Source organism: Trachypithecus francoisi, unplaced genomic scaffold, assembly GCF_009764315.1.
Source record: "Trachypithecus francoisi isolate TF-2019V2 unplaced genomic scaffold, Tfra_2.0 Lachesis_group20, whole genome shotgun sequence".
Taxonomy (NCBI): domain Eukaryota; kingdom Metazoa; phylum Chordata; class Mammalia; order Primates; family Cercopithecidae; genus Trachypithecus; species Trachypithecus francoisi.
In genome coordinates this window covers 51,315,701-51,343,452 of record NW_022681466.1, presented here as the reverse complement: position 1 = coordinate 51,343,452, position 27,752 = coordinate 51,315,701, and the positions used below count along the sequence as shown (strand labels likewise).

The 27,752-nt window shown below is 51.9% G+C and overlaps 1 protein-coding gene and 1 non-coding gene across 4 annotated transcripts; both read left to right on the top strand.

Moving 5' to 3' along the window:
• Positions 1-2,782: 2,782 nt before the first annotated feature.
• B9D1 (B9 domain containing 1) lies at positions 2,783-26,119 on the top strand. Of its 3 annotated transcripts, none has more exons than XM_033184306.1 (7): positions 2,786-3,023; positions 5,183-5,251; positions 7,925-8,036; positions 19,432-19,528; positions 19,975-20,037; positions 23,527-23,594; positions 26,025-26,119. In XM_033184306.1, the coding sequence occupies exons 1-7, from the start codon at positions 2,961-2,963 to the stop codon at positions 26,102-26,104; spliced, it is 552 nt and encodes a 183-aa protein (XP_033040197.1). In that variant the 5' UTR covers positions 2,786-2,960; the 3' UTR covers positions 26,105-26,119. The 3 variants fall into 3 exon arrangements, with proteins under 3 accessions (XP_033040195.1, XP_033040197.1, XP_033040194.1); XM_033184303.1 differs by lacking the exon at positions 26,025-26,119 and adding an exon at positions 23,922-24,214; XM_033184304.1 differs by lacking the exons at positions 5,183-5,251; positions 26,025-26,119 and adding an exon at positions 23,922-24,214 and having other exon boundaries at positions 2,783-3,023.
• On the top strand, positions 12,599-12,671 carry TRNAK-UUU. The gene has a single exon. It is a non-coding gene; the product is annotated as a tRNA-Lys (tRNA).
• Positions 26,120-27,752: the final 1,633 nt, after the last annotated feature.

Here is a 27,752-nt window from a genome sequence, read left to right as displayed (position 1 = left end):
CTGCAGAGGGACTCTTGTGAGATCAAGTCACCATGGGGGAGCTGCTCTTGTCTTCAGCAGGGCCCGAGGGCTCTGGGTTTGGTAGCCTGGCCCTGGCACAACTGGCAAGGCCTCTGTCGCTCACCAGTGCTGTAGAGCCTGTCCCCCCGGCCACCCAGTCCCACTGTTTCCTCTTCCTGAGACAGTTCTGCTGGGGCCAGGGATTTAAACCCAATTTCAGTAAGGGTGGGAGCAGAAGCCTGGGATGGTTGAGAGACTGGGGGAGGCAGATGGCCAGGGTGCTTGGGACCCTGCAGGAGTTCTGGCCAGCTGCCTGGCAGCACCATGGCCATAGGCACATGCAGGGAAGAGGGCTGGCGCTGACACCTGCTCTGTTCGAGACAGCTTCCAGCCTCACCCCTGCCCAGTGACTGACAGCCCTGCCTGCCCAATGCGCTGGAAGCTTCCCTGAGGGGACTGTGTGGGAGTGCACCAGAGGACAGAGCTGTACTGAGTGAGGTGGGAGCGAGGAATGTCTAGGAGCCCAGGAAGGCATCTGGGGGTGGAGAGACTTGGCACAGGCACAGGCAGGGAAGCTTGGCAATGTCTGTTCACAACCAGCATGGGTGGACTGGTGCAGACCTGCTGGTGTCAGCCGGGCTGAGGGTCGGCCCCACCCCATTGCAGATCCCTACATCCCACCTCAAGAACTGCAGAGTGTCCTGCTGAGATCGCTGCATGTCAGCATCAGCAGAGACTACCTTCTCCTCCAACCTGACTGTCCTGACCTGAAGGACAGCCTGCCCAAGGACTTCTAGTGCACCAGGCTCTCCACTGGGCCCCCTGAACTGGTGGTCAGGATTCCAGCAGGCCCTATGCAAGTCCCTGAGACTCCCTCCCCCGAAGTCCCTTCTAATGCCACTAGACTTGTTAAAGTTAGGCCTGGTCACCCTCCCATCCTATCCTGGAGTCTTCCATTCCCCAAGAACCAGGGTTTGGGCTTATTTGCACCCCTGAAGGCCACCCTAGAACTTCCTACCCCTTGGGGAGACTCCCCCATTGTGTCCTATTCGAATGTGGGGCAGTCTTTGGTATAGCCAGGTCTTAAACTACTGGGAGCCCCCCCAGTTATTCGATAACTACAAGCATTTTGCTGAAAACTAACTTTTGTGCAATATCAAGCCTCAAAGGCCAAAGGGAGGAAAGAATTGAGTGAGACTGATAGAATGTGTGGGAGAAAGCACTTTAACCAGAAAGAGATGGACAGGGGTGGAAGAAGGGAGTATGACCCCCTCTCCAGGAGGGGAAATGGTCCTGTCTTGAGCTCTGGGTGCAGCACTTGGGCCACCAGCCCACCCGCACCCTCCCCCAGCTGCTCTTGTCAGATGTGTGAACCTGGTTACCCACCGCCCCCGCTCCCCTGATCAAATATCTTTGCTCACCAGGCAGGGGATGGTTCAGTGGGTGCAGGCTGGGCTGAGACTGCTCCTTCTCTCCCTCATGCAGACGGCTGATGGGATTCCCCTCGTCTGCTCCCAAGCGGGCAGCTGCAGGGTGTGATGACCTGGGATCCCTGCTTGGAGCCTGGCCTCCCGGGAGTCTACACACCTGTGAATCCTTTAATTTCCTGGATCTGAGATAATGTCTCCAACATCTCCTTTGACATCTGTGCCAACAGATGCTCTTGGGCTGGCCCAGGACAAGACAGAGCAGTGCCATCTGAATCTGTTTCCTCCTCTGTAAAATGGAGATGTCTTCAATTACTCATTTATCAACAAGTTAGCAGTTACCAAGTGCTTACTATGTGACAGGCCACGAAGATTCAAGACTGTATCTTGACAGATTCGTGGATTCTAGCTAGCAACTCCCCTGAACGCTGGCTGATTGGAGTGCCAGGCGCCACCCACTGCGGGCCTCAGTTTCCCCAGCTTCAAACTAAAGCGATGGCTTGGATGTAAGGATTCTTTTTTTTTCTTTTTTTGAGACGGAGCCTCGCTCTATCACCCACGCTGGAGTGCAGTGGCGCAATCTCGGCTCACTGCAAGCTCTGTCTCCCAGGTTCACGCCATTCTCCTGCCTCAGCCTCCAGAGTAGCTGGGACTACAGGCGTGCACCACCACGCCTGGCTAAATTTTTTGTATTTTTAGTAGAGACGGGGTTTCACCATGTTAGCCAGGATGGTCTCGATCTCCTGACCTCGTGATCCGCCCGCCTCGGCCTCCCAAAGTGCTGGGATTACAGGCGTGAGCCACAGCGCCCGGCAGGATGTAAGGATTCTTGAGGTCCCTCCCAAGTTTGTTTAATAAACTTTTTCGAGGGCGAGGGTCTCCAAGCCACAAGGGCGCATCCCTTTCACCTGCTTGGACGCTGCTTGGCCCCAGTTGGGGAGCCTGGTCCGAGCACCCGGCCTTCCAGCGTTAGCCGGAACTGCTGTGGCCACGCCGCAGCGCTCCGCAGCACCTCCCTCCGCGTCCTCCCGGTGGGGCCACAGCGACATCTAGTGGCTGAACGCATTTTAAACACTCGGCTTGTTGCGGGCGAGTCCGGGCGCTGCTCCCCAGGACTCAGCTCTCATTTGCCTCCGCGCTTCGGCGGGGAGGGGAGCCGGGCCGAGTCAGAGTGAACACACACTCCCTGAGGGTGCAATTGAGTCGAGCGGTATGGCTGGCTTTACCCCACAGGTCAACGCTCCCGCCCCATGTCTCGGTCATATCTGCCCCAAGGAGGGGTGAAGCCTCGGTGTGGAGCCCCGCCCCTTGTACCCCGCCCCGCAAAAGCCTCGCCCCCTTATGACGGCACCTGCTCACTGCGCCTGCGCGTGCCACACACCCACCCTATACACACTCGCGTGGCCTTCGCGAAGGTGTCGCTGCCAAGAAACGTGTCCTGCGCGCTACGCCGTCTGTTTCTAGGGCAACGCCGGCGTCTCTTAGCAACCGCGCGCGGCCTAGGTGGGTCGCCCCGGACCCCCCAGCCCTGCCATGGCGACCGCGAGTCCTAGCGTCTTTCTACTCATGGTCAACGGGCAGGTGGAGAGCGCCCAGGTGAGCGGCCGTGGACCCCGCCGGGGCCCGTCCCCCAGCGTCCCCCGGGGCCCTTCCCGCAACCCCCCCCGGGCTGCCCCGTGGCCCCCGGAGAGCCACGTCATTCCTCTGAGCCTCTCGATTAGGCGGGGGAGGGGAGCCAGCATTGGAGGGCTTGGCGCGAGGTTGCCGGGATCCTGAGTCCCGATGGGCAGGAATAGAAGCAGACCTCGAGATGTTGAGCTAGTACCGAGGTCACACTAGGCCAAGCCTGTGGACCCTCGCACGGATCATGCCCACTTGGTTGGATCACTGGCAGGAGCCTCCCAGGGTGTAACGTGAGGAGCCTAGGCTTGGCTGAGTTTCCAGCATTTGCCCCGTGTCAGGTGTGGAGCTACTGTCCTACGTTCTGAATCCCTAGATCCTTGGACTTGGGTTCGAATCCCACCATCCAACGATGGTGGTGGCCTGAAATAACCCAAGGAAGGTGTGCCTGCCAGGCCTGAGGGACGCTACTCTCTATCCCTCTACACTTTAGAGGAATCATTTATTGTAAATATAAACCAACGCTCACCAAGTCCTCAATATGTCCCAAAGTCGGTGCTCGGCACTGGTCCATCCTTACAATCTTACCAGACAGGCACTACTAACACCCCCATTTTACAGCCGGGGAAACATACCAAAGGAACTGTTCTGTCTGGAAATTGAACCCACGCCTATCTGACCTCAAAACTTCACTACACTGTCCTTCCAGGCTGTTGGAGGTGGTGTTTATTATTATTTTATTATATTATTGTGAGGATTGACTGAGACGGTTTGGGTAAGGCTCTGACAGGGCCTGATGCTTTGTAGGTGTCTCCTGCCTTCCTGTTTCATCAGGGATGCTACTGCATGCTCCCACCCTGTCCGCCTCTTCCTTAGCCTAGTACCTAAGAGTGTCTTTCCCCCCTCTCCTATTCTATCCCATTAGGAGCTCTCGGCTGGGCTGAGTCACATGTGTCTGTGCTCTCAGCATCACTGACCCCACACACACACACACTCACACTCACACTGTTCCTCCCTCCTCTGCTCTCAGCACCTCCCTCTTTTCGGGCCTCAGCTCCAGCCTTGCATATGATGGCTTCTCAGACCTTTCACTTCAGCACCATTCTCTTACCCCAGTGGTCCTCAACCTTTTTGGCACCAATTGTTTCGTGGAAAACAATTTTTCCATGGACAGGAGGTGGCGAGGGATGGTTTTGGGATGATTTGGGGACGTTACATTTATTGTGCACTTTATTTCTATTATTATTACATTGTAAATAATAATGAAATAATTATACAACTCACCATAATGTAGAATCAGTGGGAGCCCTGAGCTTGCTTTCCTGCAACTAGATGGTTCCATCTGGGTGTGATGGGAGAGAGTGACAGATCATCATGCTTTAGATTCTCATAAGGAACATGCAACCTAGATCCCTCACATGTGCAGTTCACAGTAGGGTTTGAGTTCCTATGGGAATCTAATGCCGCCAGTGATCTGATAAGGAGGTGGAGCTCCCATGGTCATGCGAGCAATGGGGAGCAGCTGTAAGTACAGATGAAGCTTTGCTTGCTCGCCTGCTGCTCACCTCTTGCCCACCTCTTGCTGTGTGGGCCCATTCCTAACAGGCCACTGACTGGTACCGGTTGGGGATCCCTGCCTTAGACCTTATCTGTGCCCAGCCCTGTGCCAGGCAGTGGGGACACAGAAAGGCATTAAATCTGTGCTCTGCTCATGGTCTAGAGGAACTGACAGACTTAGACACAGGCAATCATTGCTTTTGTGGAGGGAAGCACAAGGCTAAGGGAGCCAAGAGGAGACCTTAAACCAGCCTGAGAGTTAGGGCAGGCTCCCTGAAGGGTAAGTTTTGAAGGGTGAGCAAGAGTTTCCCAGATGAAGAAGTAGAAGGGACAAATCAGACAGAAGGCAGAGCCTGAGCAAAAGCCAGGGGCCGTGGCACTTGGGAGTCTCCCATGGACTCCTGCATCTTGGTCCTCAGCCTCTCCTCTGAACGCCACATCCACATCTCCAGCTGTCACTTAGACCCACTCCCAGGTGTCTCACATTCAGAATTCCTCTTGGCTGCACCTGCCTAGCAAATGCATTGGCCTTAGCATGAATACCACCAGTCGACAGAATCTGTCTGTGCTTTTTTCAGTTTCCAGAGTATGATGACCTCTACTGCAAGTACTGCTTTGTGTACGGCCAGGACTGGGCCCCCACAGCGGTAAGCTGGACTCTTGGGCCTCCCTTACTGCCTTCATGACCTTTGGGGTTTCTGAAGGTGTCATACCCTTCCCCTCCCAATTCAGAACCAGTTGAGAGGTAGACACTGAGTTCAGGGGAACCCAAACATGAGTGTTCCTGGTAAAGCGGGATCAGAGGACACAGCCACAGTTGGACTCCCTGATCCAGCCACCAAGACTGCACTCACATGCCCTACCCTGTGAGCTTGCCCAGAGCAGCAAAGAGCAACACCTGCAGCAGGAGGCAGGCCCCAGTGAGCCAGCCTGGCTGTGGCTGAGCTGTGGACACTCTGCTTATCATTTGGCCCCTCCTTAGCCAGTGGGGGGGACCTGGAGTCAGAAGACAGAGTAGGAGCTTTCCTTCCAGGACTTCCCAAGGGGTAGCTTGCCTCCACCAGGTGAGGGACTATGGTGACGACTTCAGTCCACTCTGCACTCTGCTGTTTGCAGAGTGCTTGTTTCACCTTCATCGCAGTTTAAGAAAAGGAGGCTGGCCGGGCACGGTGGCTCACACCTGTAATCCCAGCACTTTGGGAAGCCGAGATGGGTGGATAACGAGGTCAGGAGATCGAGACCATCCTGGCTAACATGGTGAAACCCCGTCTTCACTAAAAATACAAAAATTAGCTGGGCGTGGTGGCGGGCACCTGTAGTCCCAGCTACACGGGAGGCTGAGGCAGGAAAATGGCGTGAACCCGGGAGGCGGAGCTTGCAGTGAGTGGAGATTGCACCACTGCACTCCAGCCTGGGCGACAGAGCGAGACTCTGCCTCAAAAAAAAAAAAAAACGAAAAGAAAAGGAGGCTGAACTTATTTAAGCTCTCTGGGCCTCAGTTTTCTTGTTTGTACAACTGAGATGATAATCCATCTTTTCCCTTCACTGATTGTCTTCTGGGTGCTGGGGATGCAGGGGTGAGCAAAGCCAAACCAGAAGCCCCTGCCTTCCCAGAGTGCATGTTCTTGCTGGGGGGTCAGACAATAAGGAATGCACATTCTAGGATGTTAGTAAGCCAGAAGTGCCAAGGGGAGACCAAGCCAGGAAGTGACAGGGATGAGTGATGAGAGGGAGGCTGTGATCTTGCTAAGGCTGCCACGGAGGGCCTTGCCGAGAAAGTAACTTTCGAGTAAAGACCTGAAGGAAGTGAGGGAACAAGCCGTGTGGAAACCCGTAAGAACTGTCCAGGCAGAAAGAGCAGAGAGTGCAAAGGCCCTGGGGCAGGAGCTTGCCTGGCATGTTTGAGGACCAGTAAGGAGGCTGTGTGGCCACTGGAGAGCAAGCCAGCAGGAGAGTGGCTGGAGCTGGAGCAGAGGGGCACCTGGGCAGGTCTTGTAGAACTTAGAAGGTCAGAGTAAGGACTGTGACCTTTACTTAAAGGGAGATGGGATCCCATTGGAGAGCTTTCAGCAGAGAAGAAAGTGATCTGACTTATGTTTTTAGAAGATTCCCTGGCTTCTATGACAAGGATAGACTCGGGGAAAGGGCAAGAGCGGGCAGCCCAGTTGGCTCTGAGAGAAGTGGAGATGGGAGAGTAGGGCAGCAGTAGTGGGGTGGCGGGAGGGGCTGGACTGCAGGTATACTCTGAAGATAGAGCCACTGGGTTCTTCTGATAGATGTGAGGTCTGAGAGAAGGAACAGTTATGATTCACAGCAGGGCTTTTAGCGTGAGCACTTAGAAGTAGGCAGCTGCCTTTCAGTGAGAAGAACAGATTGGGGAGAGCTACCTGGAGCTCAGCCTGGTGTGGGTTAAGGTTGAGGCACCCACTGGATATCCAAGAGGAGGTGCTGATCCAGAGTGCAGAGGCGAGGACCAGGCCAGAGACCTGAATCTGGGAATCGTCAACATCTAGAGCACATTGAAAGCCATGACACGGATGAGATCACCAAGCACAGGTAGATGAGCTGGCCAAAGAGGCAGCCTTAGGACGGCAACACTGAGAAGGAACCAGCAAGAGCCACGGAGCAGGGGCCACCCTGTGTGGTGGAGAGACCCAGAAGCCAAGGGAAGACAGTGTATCAAGGAGTAAGCAGCTGCACCAGGTGCCACTGATGAGTCAAGTAACACGAGGACAGAGAAATGACCATTGGATCTAGCAATGTTGGTCACAGGCGTTATTGGAGAAAACCCTTTGGTAGAGTGCTGGAGCCAGCAGTCACATTGGAGTGGGGTCACAAAAGAATAGCAGGGGAGGAACTGGAGCCGGTGATTGTGGCAGCTCTTTGAAGCAGTTTTGCTATAAAGGGAGCAGAGAATTGGTGGGTGGAAGAAGCAGCAGAGTTGAAAAAGGACTGTTTTTGATGGAGAAAATACATCTATGTATTTACCGATGGGGACACTCGGGTGAGGGTGGGGATGCAGGAGAGTGCAAGCACTGCTGAACCATTTCCTTCAGTGGGGCAAGAGCTTGGGAACAGATCTAGTGCCCTTGTGCCCAGGAGAGTGGCTGGCCTCCCAGGGTTGTCATGCTATGGCATTGTCATGCTACAGACTTAAGAGGTACTCCATCATCTCTTAGCCCCCTTTGTTTGGAAGTTAGTGTATTGGGAGAAGATAGCTGAGAAAACAGCCCTCCCAACTGCCTGCTGAAGATAAGGGGAGGAGCCGCAGCAGCTTGGCTCTGCTCTGAATCCAGCCATCTCTGTCACTGTCCCCACAGGGTCTGGAGGAGGGGATCTCACAGATCACGTCCAAGAGCCAAGATATGCGGCAAGTACTGGTGTGGAACTTCCCCATTGATGTCACCTTTAAAAGCACCAACCCCTACGGCTGTGAGTCTGCAGGGGCCCTGCGGGGTAGGGTGGCAGAGCTTTCACACAGCACCCCCAAGACAGCCTCTGCCTCATCCAGCCCTTGACTGTTCACATTCAGATTGTCACCTGGGCTCTTGAAGCATCCCTCAACATTCTCTCTCGCCATCTGTCCCTTTGCCTCCTATTCTTCCTCATCCCCACTCAACCCCTTCATCTGCTACAGGCTGTGCAGCTGGCCTTCTGGAAGTTCAGAGTGCATCAGGGCTAGTGGCCATGCCTGTAAAAGGCAAGCTCCCCACCCTGGCATGCAGGGCTGCGGCTGTCTGGCCTGGAGGCCTGACTCTGTGCCTGCTGACTTCCCATGGCGTGTTGTGTTCCGGCCAGACCCTAGCACTTGCTCCTCCTGTGCTAGTCCCTCAAGTTCCTTCATCTGAGCTTTTTTTCATGCTGATCCGTCTGTCTGGATACCGTTCCCGCGTCCTGTATCTAACCTCTTTCCAAGGACTTCCTGGCTGGCATTGCTTACTTTCTACCTTGGCTGGTGGTTATTAACCATTCTGATCGTTCACTTGCGCTTCATAAGTGCCTACTGTGCACAAAGCCTGGGCTTAGTCTCCGTGGGGACTATGAATACTTTCACTGTGTGGACTCATCCGAGCTTCCCAATCATACCTGCTGGAGAGATTTCTCTCCATTTCTTTTCCCATATGAGGAAACTGACACTCAAAAATGACATCATTTGCCTTCTGCTTTATATCTAGTGACCAAGTGTAGATTTTAATTCAGGCCCATCTGATTTCACAGTCTAGGCCTTTCTACTGCACATGGCCTGGGCCTAGGCTCACCACGGTGTAGAGGGTCTGGAGCAGAAAATGCCTGGTGGTCCTCCTGAGCAGGGAATTCCATCCTGCTGTCATCATCCATGAGCAGGAAGCTGCAATCGACTTCCTGGAACAGTGCAATAGGTACTGTAGGTACTGGACCAGCCTTCTCCTGCCGAGGACAGGTAGGAGAGGTAAATGAAATACACAAAAGCAAAAACAAAAAGCAACTATCTCAAAGGTATCAGAGAGCTAGCAAAGTAGAAGAGATTTACCAGGCAAGATCCAGGAGAACAGAAATCCAGACAGGTTACCCCAATCCTGTCTCCTCTGAGAGTGTTTGCTGATTTCAATAGAGGGGATTGAGAGACTGATGCAAGACTTTTGACAGCCTCCCTGGGCCCAGGACACAAGAAAAACTGATGTTCAGAGCCTTCCAAGGGGTTGGGAGGAGGGCCTCAGGTAAATCTCTCCAAACTGGGTTAAGACCTCAAAGAGCTGCCGTAGGAATAAGGGAGAGATGGAAGCAGAGCAGCCTCACAGGGCTTTCAGCTTGGCTCCTGATGATTTCAACCTCCTGATTTTTCTATTTAGCTCCAAGATTGTTACAGCCAAGGCACCTGACAAAAGCAAATAAGAAACCTCTTTGGGCTGGGCATGGTGACTCACGCCTATAATTCCAGCACTTTGGGAGGCTGAGGCAGGCAGATCACCTGAGCTCAGGAGTTTAAGACCAGCCTGGGCCATATGGTGAAAATCTGTCTCTACTAAAAATACGAAAATTAGCCTGGCATGGGAGTGGACGCCTGTAATCTTAGCTACTTGGGGGGCTGAGGCAGAAGGATCGTTTGAGCCCAAGAGGTCGAGGCTGCATTGAGCAGAGATTATGCCACTGCACTCCAGCCTGGGTGACAAAGTGAGACCCTGTCTCAAAAAAAAAAAAAAAGAAAAAAAGAAAACTCTTCGGAGAAAGATAACATCTCATAGACATGAAATTATTTCTATATATTTTTTCAAATGTAGTATCTGGCATATAATAAGGCACACAAGAATCAAGACAACATAAATGATAACCAGCAAAAATAAGGCAATAAGGCAATAGAGATAAACAATCTCCAGACACTGAAATTGTCAGATAGATTTTTACTATGATCAAAAGAGATAAAACACACTGAGAATTACGGCAGAGAACTAGGAAGCCGGCCTTTTTTTTTTTTTTGAGACAGAGTCTCGCTCTGTTGCCCAGGCTGGAGTGCAGTGGCAAGACCTCGGCTCACTACAAGCTCCACCTCAGCCTCAGCCTCCCGAGTAGCTGGGACTATAGGCGCCTGCCACTGTGCCCAGCTATTTTTTTTTTTTTTTTTTTTTTGTATTTTTAGTAGAGACAGGTTTTCACTGTGTTAGCCAGGATGGTCTCGATCTCCTGACCTGGTGATCTGGCCGCCTCGGCCTCCCAAAGTGCTGGGATTACAGACATGAGCCACCACGCCCAGCCGATTTGTTTTTTTTTTTTTTTTATTGTAGACATAGTCTTGCTCTGAGTGAAGTGGTGCCATCTCAGCTCATTGCAACCTCTACCTCCCGGATTCAAGCGATTCTCATGCCTCAGCCTCCAGAGTAGCTAGGACTACAGGCATGCACCACCATGTCCGACTAATTTTTTGTATTTTTAGTAGATACGGGGTTTCACCATGTTGGCCAGGCTGGTCTTGAACTCCCGAACTCAGGCAATCCTTCCACCTCGGCCTAAGAAATTTCTGGTGTTACAGGCTTGAGCCCCATGCCTGGCCATATTTTTTAAACATTGTAATAGAAATTCTAGAATTGAAAAATATGATAACCAAAAGCAGGAATTCAGCAGATTAAACGCAACTGAAGAGATAATTATATACTGAAAGCTAGGTCAAAGGAAAATATCTACAATGAAACCCAAGAATAGAAAATATAGACGAGAAGGTAGGAGACAGAGAATACTAAAAGTCGGCCGTATGGAATTGGCATCCTGGAAGAAGAGAGAAGACAAGATAGAGATAATATTGGAAGGGATAAATAGCTACAATTTTTTTCAAAAATGATGAGAGACATCAAGCCACAAATTCAAGAAGACAAACCTCAAGCAGGATAAATGGAAGAAACCCACCCCTAGGTGCATGATAATAAAACAGTTGAAAACCAAAGACAAAAAGAAAATCCTTTTTTTTTTTTTTTTTTGAGACATTGTCTCGCTCTGTCGCCCAGGCTGTAGTGCAGTGGTGCGATCTCGGCTTACTGCAACCTCTGCCTCCCAGATTCAAGCAATTCTCTGCTTCAGCCTCCCGAGTAGCTGGGATTACAGGTGCCCACCACCACACCCGGCTAATTTTTGTGTTTTTAGTAGAGATGGGGTTTCACCATCTTGGCCACGCTGGTCTTGAACTCCTGACCTCACCTCGGCCTCCCAAAGTGCTGGGATTACAGGCATGAGCCACCGTGCCCGGCCAAAAAGAAAATCTTGAAAGCAGCTAGATTTGAGTTACACAGATGTATGAATTTGTCAAAATCCATTGAATAGTACCCTTAAGATTTATGTTTCATTATGCATACATTTTATCTCGAAAGAACTGTGAACAAATACTGAACTCTATTTGCTGACACACATAGTGAACTATTTTGGGGAAGGTGTCCAGAGATCTGTAATTTACTTTGAAATTCCTCACAAATAGAACGAGTCGACTGAGGCATGGGGAGAGGCAATAAAGCAAGTAGACTCAGCTGTCAGTGGTGATCCGGTAGTGAGTCAAAGCCAGTTCACTGGAACTCTTTTAACTTTTCAAGGGGAGTGGAGTATTTTCTTTGACCACAGTGAACTTAAGCTAGGAACCAATAAAAAGGATAATGAGAAAAATCTCCATATGTTTGAAAAATAAGAAAACAACTTCTAAAAATAACCCATATGTCAAAGAAGAAATACTAATGGAATAATGGAATTTTGAATTGAATGATAATAAAAATACTGAGCTATTTAAATTTACAGGGGGCAGTTAAAGTCATGGACAAAAGGAAATTCTGTAATTTTATTTTATTTTTAAATTTTATTTATTTATTTAATTTTTTGAGACAGAGTTTTGCTCTTGTTGCCCAGGCTGGAGTGCAATGGCATGATCTCAGCTCACTGCAACCTCCTCCTCCTGGGTTCAACCGATTCTCCTGCCTCAGCCTCCTTAGTAGCTGGGATTACAGGCATGAGCCACCACGCCTAGCTAATTTTGTATTTTTAGTAGAGACAGGGTTTCTCCATGTTGGTCAGGGTGGTCTCAAACTCCTGACTTCAGGTGATCCGCCCACCTCAGCCTCCCAAAGTGCTGTGATTACGTGAGCTACCATGCCTAGCCTTATTTATTTATTTTTTGAAATGAAGTTTCATTCTTGTTGCCTAGGCTGGAGTGCAATGACATGCGGTCTTGGCTTACTGCAAACTCTGCCTCCCGGGTTCAAATGATTCTCCTGCCTCACCCTTCCAAGTAGCTGGGATTACAGGCACCCGCCACCACGCCCAGCTAATTTTTTTGTATTTTTATTAGAGACGGGGGTTTCACCATGTTGGCCAGGCTGGCCTCCAACTCCTGACATCAGGTGATACGCCCACCTCAGCCTCCCAAAGTGCTGGGATTACAGGCGTGAGACACTGCGCCTGGCCAATTTTGTAATTTTAAATGCATGTTAGAGAAGAAAATAGGCTGAAAAATTAATGATTTAAGCATCCATCTCAAGAAATTAGGGGCCTGGATAGCTCAGTCGGTAGAGCATCAGACTTTTAATCTGAGGGTCCAGGGTTCAAGTCCCTGTTCAGGCGAAAATCAATAGTTTGGCCGGGCGCGGTGGCTCAAGCCTGTAATCCCAGCACTTTGGGAGGCCGAGATGGGCGGATCACGAGGTCAGGAGATCGAGACCATCCTGGCTAACACCGTGAAACCCTGTCTCTACTAAAAATATAAAAACTAGCCGGGCGAGGTGGCGGGCGCCTGTAGTCCCAGCTACTCAGGAGGCTGAGGCAGGAGAATGGCGTAAACCCGGGAGGCGGAGCTTGCAGTGAGCTGAGATCTGGCCACTGCACTCCAGTCCGGGCGACAGAGCAAGACTCCGCCTCAAAAAAAAAAAAAAAAAAAAAAAAGAAATTAGGGGCTGGGTGCGGTGGCTCACGCCTACAATCCCAGTGTTTTGGAAGGCCGAGGTGGGTGGATCACGAGGTCAGGAGTTCAAGACCAGCCTGGCCAACATGGTAAAACCCCATCTCTACTAAAATACAAAAAAATTAGCCAGGTGTGTTGGTGTGTTCCTGTAGCCCCAGCTACTTGGGAGGCTAAGGCAGGGGAATCGCTTGAAACCAGGAGGTGGAGATTGCAGCGAGCTGAGATCACATTACTACACTCCAGACTGGCGACAGAGCAAGACTCCATCTCAAAAAAAAGGAGCTAGTAAAAGAAGGCTGTGTGCAGTGGCTCACGCCTATAATCCCAGCACTTTGGGAGGCTGAGGTGGGTGGATCACCTGAGGTCAGGAGTTCGAGACCAGCCTGGCCAACATGGTGAAACCCCATCTCTACTAAGAATATTAAAAATTAGCCAGGCGTAGGCCAGGTGTGGTGGCTCACGCCTGTAATCCCAGTACTTTGGGAGGCTGAGGCAGGCAGATCACCTGAGGTTGGGAGTTCGAGACCAACCTGGCCAACATGGAGAAACTCTGTCTCTACTAAAAATACAAAATTAGGCAGGCGTGGTGGCACATACCTGTAATTCCGGCTACTCAGGAGGCTGAGGCAGGAGAATCACTTGAACCTGGGAGGCAGAGGTTGTGGTGAGCCAATATCATGCCATTGCACTCCAGCCTAGCAAAACTCCCTCTCAAAAAAAAAAAAAAAATTAGCCAGGTGTGGTGGCGGGCGCTTATAATCCCAGCTACTCGGGAGGCTGAGGCAGGAGAATCGCTTGATCCTGGAGGGTGGAGGTTGCAGTGAGCTGAGATTGTGCCACTTCACTCCAGTCGGGGCGAAAGAGTGAAAGTCAAATCTAAAAAAAAAAAAAAAAATTAGTAAAAAAATAGCAAGTTAAACCCAAAGAAATCAGAAGAATACAATGAGAAAGAGCAGAAATTAGTTCATTAAACAGAAAGCACATTTACAACAGAAAGATGAAAGAGGCAAAAGTTGGTTTTTAAAACTGAAAACCCCAAGTTAAGACAATGAAAAAGAAAACAGGCTAAGCGTGGTCGCTTACACCTATAATCCTGACATTTTGGGAGGCTGAGGCAGTAGGATTGCTTGAGCCCAGGAGTTTGAGACTAACCTGGGCAACATGGTGAGATCCTGTCTCTACAAAAAATACAAAAATTGGCCAGGCACGGTGGTTCACACCTGTAGTCCCAGCTACTTGGGAGGCTGAGGTGGGAGGATTGATTGAGCCTAGGAGTTTGGTGGTGTAGCGAGCTATGATCATGCTACTGCACTCCAGCCTGGGTGCCAGTGCTAGACCCTATTTCTAAAAATGAAGAAGAAAACAGGACAGAAATGGCAGGAATGAAAAAGGAACATGTTACAGATCTTGCAGACAGTAAAAAGATAAAAAGATATAAAGAACAGCTATTTGCTATAACTTTGGCAAGGTAGATGAAATGGTCAAATTCCTAGAAAAAGATAACTACCAAAACTGCAAAAAAGGAATACGAATTTGAGTAGTCCTATATCTATTAAATTGAATCTATAATCAAAAATTTTCTCACAAAGGAAGTTCCAAGTCCGAATGTCTTCATTACTGAGTTCCACCAGGCATTTAAAGAATGACACCTTCCATGGCAGAAGTGCAAGAAAAAAAAGAAGAGGAAGTAACAGCACACTTACACAAACTCCTACAATTGAAAAGATTAAACATCCCCAACTTTTTTAGGTCAGGATAGTTTTGATTCCAAAGCCTGCTGAGGACATTAAAAAGAAGAAACTCACTCATGAACATAGTTGCAAAACTCCCAAGCAAAATATTCAGAAACTGAACTTAAAACTCCCCAATGAAATATTCAGAAACTAGCAAGATAAAAAAAAAAAAAAGGATAATAGAATACATCATGAGATGTAAGGTTTATTCCAAAAACAAAGGTTTTATGACATCTAAAGTTGGCCAGGCACAGTGGCTCATATGGAGGCTGAGGTGGGAGGATTGCTTGAGGCCAGGAGTTTGAGACCAACCTGGGAAACACAGCAAGACCCTGTATCTAAAAAAAAAAAAAAAAAAAATCTGTGCTCGCTTCGGCAGCACATATACTAAAAAAAAAAAAAATCTAAAATTGATCAGTGTCATTCACCACATTAAAAAGAAGAAAAGTCAGAGTCAGGCCGGGCATCGTGGCTCACACCTGTAATCCCAGCACTTTGGGAGGGTGAGGCGGGCAGATCATTTGAGGTCAGGAGTTTGAGCCTGGCCAACATGGTGGAACTCTGTCTCTACTAAAAATACAAAATACAAAAATTAGCCAGGTTTGGTGGCGCATGCCTGTAATCCCAGCTACTCAGGAAGCTGAGGCAGGAAAGTCACTTGAACCTGGGAGGCAGAGGTTCCTGTGAGCCGAGATTGCACCACTGCACTCCAGCCTGGGCGACAGAGCGAGATTCCATCTCAAAAAAAAAAAAAAGAAAAGAAAAATCGTGATCATCTCCATAAATGAAGAAAACACATGGTAAAATTCAACTCCCATTCATGATAAAAGCTTAGTTAACTAGGAATAGAAGGAAACTTCCCTAACCTGATCCAGATTATCTACGAAAAGCTTAGAGCAAACATCACTTTTACTAGTGAAATGTTGAAAGATTTTTCTGAGATCAGCATGCTTGTTATCACCATCAACACTGTGCAAATAAAGGGTATAAGAATTAGGAAGAACAAAATATTCATAGACAACATGATTATGTAGAATTTCAAAATAATCTGTAGATGAATTGTTAGAATCAATAGATTGGCGTGATTCTGGATGTAAGATCAATGTATCTTGACAGAAAGTTGCTTTCTGTGTGCCAACAATAAATAGAAAATTATATTTTAAAAATATATTCTTGGCTGGGTGCAGTGGCTCAAGCCTGTAATCCCAGCACTTTGGGAGGCCGAGGTGGGTGGATCATGAGGTCAGGAGATCGTGACCATCTTGGCTAACACGGTGAAACCCCGGGTTCACGCCATTCTCCTGCCTCAGCCTCCCGAGTAGCTGGGACTACAGGCGCCTGCCACCACGCCCGGCTAATTTTTTGTATTTTTTAGTAGAGACAGGGCTTCACCGTGTTAGCCAAGATGGTCTCGATCTCCTGACCTCACGATCCCCCCACCTTGGCCTCCCAAAGTGCTGGGATTACAGGCATGAGCCACCGCGCCCAACCAAATATATTCTTTATAATATCAAAATATAACTTGTTCTACCAGATAGCAAACTTCAATTATAAAGCACAATACTTAAGACAATGTAATTTTGGGACAAGGAGAGACAGATTCATAGAGATCCCCAAGACTGACTTAAGCACGTGTAGACCATCAATTCAGACAAAGGTGGCACTGCAGAGTAGTAGGGGAAAGAGGGTCCTTTCTTTCTTTTTTTTTTTTGAGACAGAGTCTCACTCTCTCACCCAGGCTGCAGTGCAGTGGCGCGATCTTGGCTCACTGCAACCTCTGCCTCCTGGGTTCAAGCGATTCTGGTGCCTCAGCCTTCCAAGTAGCTGGGATTACAGGCATGCGCCACCATGCCTGGCTAATTTTTGTTTCTGTTTTTGTTTTTGTTTTTCTTTTTGAGATGGAGTCCTGCTCTGTCTCCCACGCTGGAGTGCAGTGGCAGGATCTCAGCTCACTGCAACCTCTGCCTCCTGGGTTCAAGCAATTCTGCCTCAGCCTCCCGAGTAGCTGGGACTACAGGGACATGTCACCACACCCAACCAATTTGTGTATTTTTAGTAGAGATAGTGTTTCACCATGTTGGCCAGGCTGGTCTTAAACTTCCATCTTCAGATGATCTGCCCGCCTCAGCCTCCCAAAGTGATGGGATTACAGGCATGAGTCACCGTACTTGGCCTAATTTTTGTATTTTTAGTAGAGAAGGGGTTTTGCCACGTTGCCCAGGCTGGTCTTCAACTCCTGGCCTCAAGTGATCTGCTCCCTCAGCCTCCCAAAGTGTTGGGATTACAGGCATGAGCCACTGCTCCCAGCCTGTTCTTTTTAATAAATGGTGCTGGGACAATTTGATACACATAGGAAAAAACTTCAGCCTGTCCTCATACGCACAAGTGAATTGCAGATGGATATGTAGCACAGAGGACTATAGCCATGATATCAGGGTAAGAGAAGATTTTCTGGGAGGACTCCTTAAAGGAAAAGATCAATGACGTTGACTACATTAAAATTAAGGGCTTATGTTCATCCAAAGACATCACTAAAAGTGAAAAGATAAGTACCATGATACACACACATATACACGCTATAAATCAATAAGAAAAAGGCCAGGCAAGGCGACTCATGTCTGTAATCCCTGCACTTACGGGAGGCTGAGGCTGGAAGATCACTTGAGCCCAAGAGTTTGAGACTAGCCTGGGCAACATAGTGAGACCCCATCTCTACAAAAAATTTAAAAATTAGTCAGGCATGGTGGCACACGCCTGTAGTCCCAGCTACTTGCGAGGCTGAGGTGGGAGAATCACTTCAGCCCAAGAGGTTGAGGTTGCAGTGAGCCCATGATTGCACCACTGCACTCCAGCCTGAGCAACAGAGCAGGACCCTGTCTCAAAAAACATGTTTTTAATGAAGAAAAAAGAAAAAGACCATCCAGTAGAAAACCGGGCAAGAAACTTAAGTAGGTTCTTCACAAAAGAGGACATCCAAGTGACCAAGAAACAGGTAAAGGTCTCAACCTTATTTCAGTAAGAAAAATTTAAAATGAAGGAAAATGTAATTTAAAGCTACAGTGAGCTACCACTGTTCACGCACTAGGATGGCCCAAATTTAAAAGATTGGTAATGTCATGTTTTGGTGAGGTGTAGAGGAGCAGGAATCAGATACCACTGCTGGGGGAGTGCTGGCTGATAGGACCATGCTGGCAGCTTGGTGTTACCTTTTGGGAGGGAACATACATGGGCCCTGTGCAGTGTCCCTCTTGGGTGTGTGCGCAACAGAGATGTGCCCACGCAAGTACCGAGAGCCTGCACCATGGTGCTCAGCACTGTGTGCATGGCCCCCACAGGAAGGGCAGCCCACATGTCCATCAGCACTAAAATGAACGGTCATTGTGGCAGATTCCCACGCAGAATGTTACATGGTATTGAACATGAACACACCCCTTTACAGGAAACCATTTGAGAAAATCTCATGGACATAATTTTGGATTAGAGGCTGGGCACAAAAATAAACATACGGTATAATTCCTTTTGTATAAAGTTTCAAAAAAATTGGTAAAAGTAAATTACCAGCTTTGGGATGCATTCTTTGGCAGTGAAGTCTTAAAGAACAGTAAAGAGGTAGTTTCATAAAATTCAGAATGATGGTTAACTTTGGTGGAAGGTAATAATGGTAAGGGCACAAACCTCTCCCTCACATTTACTGAGCACTTACTATGTGTTAGGTTCTATTTCGTGTGTTTTAGAGATGATGAAACGGGGCAGAGAGGTTGGCCAACTTGCCTCAGCCGCGGCTGCAGGATCAGAGCCTAGCAGGCTGGTGCCTCACCTGAAACTGGCGAGGTGAAAGCGCCTCATGCACCTCGATGGCAACACGAAGCGGTGTTTCGATGGTGAAAACAACCACACCTATTATAATACATATAATATTTTAAAGGAGAATGTCCAGAAGGTTTTTGTTTTCTCTTTGACTTCTCCTAGACACCCCCAAAATGAGCCCCCGCCACCCCGGTCCCATGAGCCTGCCTCCACCAGGAAGGGAGCACCCAGAGAGCAGAGGCCCTTAGTCAGCCCTGATCATAGCTGGGGCCCTGGGCCCACAATAAGGCCTCCAGAAGTGCTTCCTTGTACACGGAGTGACTGAGTGGGCCCTGACTCCGCAGTGGTGAGAAGGGGTGTGGGCCGGGCGCAGTGGCTCAGCCTGTAATCCCAGCACTTTGGGAGGCCGAGGCGGGCAGATCACGAGGTCAGGAGATCAAGACCATCCTGGCGAACATGGTGAAACCCCGTCTCTACTAAAAAACTACAAAAAAATTAGCTGGGCGTGGTGGCGGGCACCTGTAGTCTCAGCTTCTAGGGAGGCTGAGGCAGGAGAATCGCGTGAACCCGGGAGGCGGCGGAGCTTGCAGTGAGCACCACTGCACTCCAGCCTGGGTGACAGAGACTCCATCTCAACAACAAAAAAAGAAGGGGTGTGGAGTGCATGCCCAGGCCTCAGTGGAGACATAGGAAGTACCAGGGTGGGCAGAAGTCTTTGGCAGAGTCTGGGTTCCCATGCCTGCTCCTGCCCCCTCTCAAGCCTGCCGCCCCAGGACTTTGAGCTCCATCCTTTGAGCCCCCTCAGCCGGACACACCCTGTTGTCTGCCCTGTACCTCCCCTGTGTGTCTTCACGTGCCCACCCCCTGCCTTGTCCTTCCCAAGGGCCGCAGATCGTGCTCAGCGTGTATGGACCAGATGTGTTCGGGAATGATGTGGTTCGAGGCTATGGGGCCGTGCACGTGCCCTTCTCACCTGGCCGGTAGGTCCTCACTCTGACCTGGGCCCTGGGCAGGGCTTGTCCTAGGACAGACCTCACCTCGTTTTCTGTCTTAGGTTCAGGCTGGGAATGCTCTGGGGTCCCCAGGGGCCTGGGCAGCTCAGCCTAGTGGCTGGGGGGGTGTAGCCTATATTTGGGAGGAGAACCTTTCGGATGGCTGGTGCCAGCCACACACCAGGTGGGGTGGGGAGGTAATGGGCCGCAGAAAAGAAAAGACCCCAAGGGACTCTGACCTCCATGAGGCTGTCTCCTGGCGCTCAGCACCTTGCCCAGACACAGCGGTGCTCAGCACAGGTTGGATTCATTGGCATTGGCCCTGACTTGGCCCACACTGTAGCTGCACTGGCCTGATCTGAGTGTTTCTTCTCCCTGGAGGCTCAGGAAGGTCTGTTACTCAGCACGTCTGTCTGCAAAAACATTTGTTTCAGGCACAAAAGGACCATCCCCATGTTTGTCCCAGAATCTACATCTAAAATGCAGAAGTTTACAAGGTGAGTCTTACACCCATAACCCCAGCCCCTCCTTCTGATCTACTGGATGAATGGATGTCCCATTCTACCCCTCAGTTTGTGCCTGGTCACCTCCTCATATCTGCAAGCTGCTGCACCCACTGGGGACAAATAGAAACAGGTCCCCTGGGAGTGCTGAGTCACGGGGCTCCCTTCAGCCCTGTTCTAGCAGCAGAAGGCCGGGCAATTTTAACCTGTGCCCTGTGAAAAATCTTTGTGTCAGATAGAGCAGAGGAAAAACTCTTGTCAGATGGGAAAATACTCATGACATAATGTGACATTAAAAGGTGGGAAACAAGAGGATATAGCAGTATGAGTCAGACACCTTGGAACAGTAATCATGATAAATGGCTTTACATGTGGGAGTCTCTGGCTGGAGCTGACATTTGCGCAGAGGCTTAGTGTGGAGGGAAGAGCCGGGGAAGAACACCAGGCACAGGGAACAGTGCCTGCCAGGCTGAGGACAGCATGAGCTTAGCATGCTAGGAGAAGCCAGGATGGCGGTGTGGCCAGGACGGCAGTGTGGCCAGTAAGTGGTAAGCCAGGCAGAATAAGGGAGACATCAGGGAGAAAAGCAGGGGCCAGGACACAAGGGCCTGCAAAGAGGGCCCAGGGGATGCCTGGATGCAGCCCCAGCAGGAAGGCCTCTTACTCCTGCCCACATCCAAGTGGGAACTTAGAGGGCCAGCTGGGCCCTGGCCTTCTGACTCGAGGCCCATTAGCACAGTTGGGCAGCAAGCCTCTGCCGCCCCCCAGCAGATCAGTGAGGCACAAGGGGAACATGGAGGACTCCCTGGGTTCCAGGGCAGCAGCCAGCAAGCAGCCCCTGCGAGCCTGGCCACTACTGGGCGTGAGACCAGGCCAGAGCCCTGCTGGGTGGAGGGACAGCATCGTGCCTCAGGGCCGAGAATGCCTCACTGAGCTCTGAGAGCCGTGCAGGGGAGGAATGGCAGGGTCTCCGCTGACCTCAGCCTGAGAATTTGTGTGCCCACTGCCCCTAGGAGTCCTTCTGGGAGGCCACCCGGTGGCAAAGGACTTCTTTCCCAGATGACCTGGGCCAGTATCACCTGGAGGTGACAATCCCCATGCCACAAGCTGTCAGGGAGGCAGCGAGACAGTGCCCATGAGTGGGTTGGGAAGGTCTAAGGGATTGGGGACCCACACAGCCATCCCAGCTGGGTTGTTAACCCTGTTCCACCGCCCACAGCTCCAAGGAGGACTTTGGGCCTTCAGGGAACAGCTCGCTGAGGAAAGGGTTTCACAGCCCCTGTGGAGGGGCTCACAACTGGGCAAGGCAGTATGTGCTTGGATTACAAAAACTGGGGAAAGGGTCTATTAGTGAAGGCAGTTTGATTGGCATAATCTTCCCAAATGTGGAGGCTCCTTGCTCAGACTGAGACCTCGGTCATTCCCACCCCTCTCCCAGCCTCTCCCCACATCCTCCAGCGCTGGCCCAGGGCCTGCCTCAAACACTCTTGATCCCTGTATTCGTTTTCCATGGTGGCTGCTGCAACAAAACACACAAATGTGATGGCTGAAAACAACAGAAATGTATGTCCTCACAGTGCTGAAGGCCAGAGTTCAAAATCCAGGTCACGGGGCCCAGAAAGGCGCCACCGGGCTGTGCTCCCTCCTGAGGCTCTAGCGGAGACTCTGTTTATTGCCCTTTCAGCTTCTGGTGGCCCCACCCTTCCTTGGCTTATGGCCTCACCTCTCGAGTCCCCCTGCCTTTACGGTCACAGGGCCACCTCCTCTGTCTCCCTGTCTGATAAGGATACTTGTGATGGCCTTTAGGGTCCATCTGGATAGTCGCCTCAAAATCCTTAGCCTAATCATATCTGCAAAGTGCACGTGACCCTGTTTCTCCATAAGGTCACGTGCACAGTTTCCCAGGATGAGGATCTGCTGTCTTTGAGGGGCCGCCATTCAGCCTGCTGCAACCCCTCCAGTCAGGTCTTCACACAGCAGGAAAAACAGTGTTCCTAAAACACAATTGGGGTTGCACCCCTCCCCTGCTAGAACCCGCCCAGGCTGTGCCTCTGTCAGGATGAACGATGGACTTCAACCAGAACGCTGCCAGGCTGGTGGTTGGGCTCTGCCCACGTCATGGCCCCTACCCACTTGCTTCCCATCTGCCTCAGTTCCTCCAGCCTGAGGGGTCCTTCCCTGCCTCAGGTCCTTGCCTGGAATGCCCTCCCAGAACAGTCTGTCTTGTCTCTCCCACCCCAGCCAGCTAAGCAGACCACCCGGGCGGACCCCAGGAAAGAAATTCAGTGGGAACGGGAGCTCCATGTGAGCGCCGGGGTGGAATCTACTGGGCACAATGGGGACGCTCCCAGGCCCCTGTCCTCACACAGCCTCCTGTGAGGTGGGTGCTGTGAGAGCCTCACTCTCCCGAAGGAGAAACTGGCACAGGGGTTGTGGCTGCCCATCCCTTCCCCTTGGGGAGCGCCCGCTGGCTTTCACTCCCTGGCTTCCTCCGTGGGGTTGGGGGCTGGTGGGCAGTGCTCCCTGGCTGTGGTCTCCACAGGCCAACTCTGCAGCAGCCGGGAGCCCCTCCCTGGCCTGGGCCCCTCTGCAGCAGCCCCAGGTGAGCGCTGCTGCCCACCTCAGAGACAGGAGGGCGGTGTGTGGGCTGTTGTGTCGCCACGGTTGCCAGTGACCCTTGGGGGCTGGGTGTGTCCTTGCGGGGGGCCCTGGGAGCTGTGGTGCAGAGGAGGCGCGGCGGCGAGTCCCGGCGGGGCGAAGCCCGTGGCTGCCGGACCCACCCGGCCGGGAATAGTGCTCCTGGTTGTTTCCGGCTCGCGTGGGTGTGTCGGCGGCGGGGCCTGACACCCCCGGCCTCCTGGCCTCCCGCCCAGCCCGACTGGGGTCTGGGGCTAGGGAGGGTACATGCTCGGCCTGGTGGCTGTGTGCCACCCCTGGCAGGGCCTGCGGTGGTTGCCAAGATGGGAAGTGACGTGTCCTGGACCCCACACTAGTGGGAGGCAAGGCTGAGGAGGCCAGTTCTGGCCCTGCTGCCCACCCCACAGAGTCTCTGGGGTAGGGCCCCCTTCCAGGAAGGCTGAAGGGTCACACTGTCCCCGCCCCTCCCCCACCTCAGCTGCTGTCACTTTTCTGGGATTTCTGGGGGTTCAGGCAGCACCCCCACCCCAGAATCTCCCTGAGCTCTCATTCCCAGTGAACCAAACCCATGGAAGCCAGAGATGGAAAAGCCTAACTGGCCAGCGGAGGTAGCGTGGCCACAGAGCGCCTGAGGCCTGGCTAGGCTGTGTGACCCTGGCAAGGGACAGCACCACGCTGGAGCCCAGCCACCAGGAAGGCTCTGCTTAGGGCCTGACTCCTGGTGGGGATGGGGTGTGGCTGGAGCAAGAGTGCTGGTTTCTGAACAGAGAGCCCACATCCAGCGTCGTCCAAGGCCAGGAATGCCCAGGTGGGGCCCTGCTCACCTGTGTTCTTCTGTGTTCCCAGCTGGTTCACGGGGCGGCGACCCGAGTACACAGACCCCAAGGTGGTGGCTCAGGGTGAAGGCCGGGAAGGTAAAGCTCCCTCCCCTCCTCTACCCTCAGCCCCCAGACAGGTTAGAACCTGGGAGTAGATGGGCCCAGGGCTGGGGGAATGCCGGGGACGTGCCAGGCACATGGGAGTTAGCCCACAAATGTTCCCAGATGAGGGCCTTGTTGGAGCACAGAGGGTTTGTCATATCTGCCTGTCCTGGCAGCCCCTTTACCTCCCAGTGAGGGGCATGGGTCAGGCGCTGTTGTCCCCATTTTACAGATGAGAACACTGAGGCTGAGATTCCCAGATCAACCTGGGTCTGTCTCTGCCCCATCCCAGCCTGACTGATGCTGTCCTTCTGTCCCCAGTGACCCGTGTCCGTTCTCAGGGCTTCGTCACCCTCCTCTTCAACGTGGTGACCAAGGACATGAGGAAGCTGGGCTACGACACTGGGCCTTTGGACACACAGGGTGTGTCGTGGCCCAGCCCACCCCAGGGCTTCCCCCAGTGAAGGCTCCACAGGCTGCACAGTTTCTGATAATGAAGGGCTGCCTTCCCGGAGTCAGGCGGCTGGCCATCAGCCTGAAGGGCAGCCTGGTGGCGGGAGCTGGGGGCACACAGGATAGTTTTATATAATAAAGTCTCATTTTCAGAGAGCCTAGGCCTGGGGCTGCCTTCTCTCCTGTTTAGCCCCTCCCCAACAGGAGCTGGGAGCTCTTGGGCCTTTCTGGCCCCACCTCCAGGGCTCTCCCTGTCCCTACCCCTTGTGCCATGGAAGCTGCCAGAAGACCCGACTGTGCAGCAGGATGGCATCTGGGATGGGAGCTTTGACATAACCAGGTTCTGCCACTCACAGCTGTGTGGCCTTTTCTATACCTCAACACATTGTTCCTTGAACTGGGCATGGCACCCTCCTTGGAGGCTTGGGGGTTAAGTAGAATTACCCACTCAGCCATGCTCCTGGCCGCCAGCCTCCCTTGGCAAGGAGAGAATCCTGTTAGCGGAAGCTGGATGGTGAGGTACCTGGGGGATGGCAGACCCTCAGCCTGCCCACTCCCCTCTCTGCTCCTCCCTACCCACAGTCCAAGGATGGGGGCTGGAAACCTCCCAGAGGTGGGAGGCTGCTGGCTGGGGTCCAGCTTTCTGGCAGCCCCTTGGCAGGAGAGGAAGGTGAGCCCCCTGGCTCAACACCCTGACTTCTGAGGTTGTCCGGGCCCTTCTGGAAGCAGAACCCCTTTAGCATTACTTTGGGGGCCCTGGCCCTGGGCCTCCCTACCTTCCCAAGAACCCCTGGCACCTCACAAGGCAGCCCTGGGCCCTCTCTGTCCTGCCACTGAGCTTTAGGCAGACATGGTGCCCCAGCCTAGATACTGCCCTCAGCGGGATCCAAGAGAAACCACAGGCTCCTGGCACACCCCCACCTCCCAGCCTCGCCCATGTTGCCCTGGACTGTCATGGGCACTTGCCCTGAGACCATCTGGGCTGACCCTCTTCTGCTCTTTATCTCACGAGCACTCCCGTGCCCTCCCCAGAACTCACTGTGCGCTCTGGAACTCATGGTCTGTTGGCAGCAAAATTCCTGTGATTCCCACCATCTTCTCGGAATAGGAAGTTCCCTCTGCCTTCTGGCCTTACTGAAGCCCGCTCAGTCCCCTGCAGCCCTCTTAAGTGGAATCTTTTTCCTCCCACTCCACATGTGCAGTGAGCCTAGAGCAGAGGTGTGTCCTTGCCTCTTCCTCAACCTCCTCACTTGGAACGATCTTCACCTCTACCCCTCACAGCCAGGCATATCTCCTGTTACTGGTGAAGGCACTGCCTCCGAGGTCTAGATCGAGGCATCCCTCCCTCAGGCCAGGCCCTTCCTCATGTGGCACTTCCCTGTGCTCTTCAAACCACCAGGCCCTCCAAGCCCCTGGACCAGCCCCTTTTTCCTTGCTTTCCTCCCAACCCAGTTTAGAGCTCCTGGTCATCTGCATGCACTTCCCCATAGTGCCCTCCATCCTTCGTTTATGCTCACCTGGCAGAGTCTCCACCCTGGTGACAGCCAGCTGTTCCTTCGCCTGCCCTGCACCTGCCTGAGTCCCTAGAGCCACGACGGCCCACGTTCCATCCATGGCCCAGGTCTATGTTTCCTTAGACAACTCCCTCATGCATTTTCTGAGGAAACTTACAGCCTTTGTCTCTTCAGACCTCCGGCACCCTCCCTGCCAGCTTAGCCTGAGGCGCTCCCTCCCGTTCCCACAACGACCCCACATTAGCTGCCTTCCTGACCCTACCTGAGGACAAGGCTCGGGTATGTGGGAGATGCAGTGCTCTCAAGGGTCTTCTCCCCATCTCCCTCCATCGTGAGTTTTCCTGCACAGGCTCCTGCACACCAGCCTCCACATGTGCCCCATATCTGTCACAGGATGACACAGAGCAAAAGCCCAGCACCCCCAGCTGCTCCTGTCCTCTGCCCCATTTTATCACAGCTCTCCAGAAAGCTGTTTTCTCTGTCCATGGCCTCACCTCACCCAGGCCACTGGCCTTGGTCCACATAAAAGAGACCTGAAACTTCTTCCCTAAAGCCTCTAGCCTGTGGCGTGCATGTTCAAGCCTCAGGCCCCATTTGTCCAGCCTGTCAGCAGCTGGGAAATACTAAGTCACCCTCTTCTGGTTATGTTTAATTTTCCGGTTTTTCTCAACATTACTGAAATGTCTAAACATGGAAAAGCTGACATCATTTTACAGTGAACACCCCATACCCACCACCTAGATTCTACCATTACCAATTTCCTGTTCCATACTTTCATATTCACATCTATCCAACTATTCATCCCTGCTTCAATCCATCCTACTTTTATTGCATTTCAGAATAAACCACGACATCAGGACTCCACCTTCCGTATGTTTTAGCACACTTACCATTAACCAGAATCCAGTGTCTGGCTGTAGTGTGTTCTTCTGAGAGGACATTTACATACAACAAAATACATAACTTTTTTTTTTTTTTTTTTGGTGAGACAGGGTCTTACTCTGTTGCCCAGGCTGGAGTGCAGTGGCACAATCCTGGCTCACTGAAACCTCTGCCTCCCGGGTTCAAGTGATTCTCCTGCCTCGGTCTCCTGAGTAGCTTAAAATTACAGGCATGTGCCACTGCAACTGGCTAATTTTTGTATTTTTGTAGAGACAGGGTTTCACCATGTTGGCCAGGCTGGTCTTCCACTCCTGACCTCAGGTGATCTGCCTGTATCAGCTTCCCAAAGTGTTGGGATTACAGGCGTGAGCCACGGCGCCTGGCCTAGAATACTTTAAGAATGCACAACCAGGCCGGGCGTGGTGGTTCACGCCTGCAATCCCAGCACTTTGGGAGGCTGATGCAGGCGGATCACCTGAGGTCAGGACTGTAAGACCAGCCTGGCCAACATGGTGAAACCCCGTCTCTACTAAAAATACAAAAAGTTAGCCAGGCATTACAGGTAGCAGGCGCCTGTAATCCTAGCTACCCGGGAGGCTGAGGCAGGAGAATCGCTTGAACCCCAGAGGTGGAGGTTGCAGTGAGCCAAGACTGCACCACTGCACTCCAGCCTGGGCAACAGAGGGAGACTCCATCTCAAAAAAGAAAAAGAATGAACAACCCAGCCCCAAAGGCACAGAAATGTCACTGTCACTTCACAAAGCTCCTTGCATCCCTGCCCAGTCAAGGCAAGAGATGATGCAGTGAGATTTAGAGGCTGAAGGCGTGAGTGCCTGGGAAGCCGGGGTTGGGGGGTGGTTGGGCATGTGGGACCCCCTCCATGAGGACAGTCGAGGCATACGGCCCGCAGGTCCACGCTCACTTGCTGTCCATGCTGTCAGCCACTGTCACAAAGCCGCATGTTCACCAGACTATCTCCCTTTTCTCCTGGCACACCCGAAGACTACATTTCCCAGGCCCGTTGCATCAAGGTGGGTCCATGTGAGTAGTTCTAGCCAAAGCAAAGTACGAAAAGGATCTTCACCACTGAGAGGTCTGACCCACTTCAGTGTCGCACGAGCACTTCTCGTTCTTGTCCATGGCACCCGTTGAGGCACACGTTGAAGACAACAGCATCGTAAGGGAGGAGCCTGCTCTGCAAGAGCAGCTTGCAGAGCACTGCCAGGAACATCTCCATCAGGCTTTTTGTGAGTGAGAAATATTCGTAAGATACTGTGTGCAGCCAATGAGAGCTTGGGGTTAT

What these genes read in the sequence shown, in the direction of transcription:
- B9D1 (XM_033184303.1), top strand. Translation starts at nt 2,961, where the DNA reads ATGGCGACCGCGAGTCCTAGCGTCTTTCTACTCATGGTCAACGGGCAG. An exon ending in GTGCCCTTCTCACCTGGCCG is followed by an intron (nt 19,529 to 19,974) that starts GTAGGTCCTCAC and finishes CATTTGTTTCAG; the next exon opens with GCACAAAAGGACCATCCCCA. An exon ending in AAAATGCAGAAGTTTACAAG is followed by an intron (nt 20,038 to 23,526) that starts GTGAGTCTTACA and finishes CTGTGTTCCCAG; the next exon opens with CTGGTTCACGGGGCGGCGAC.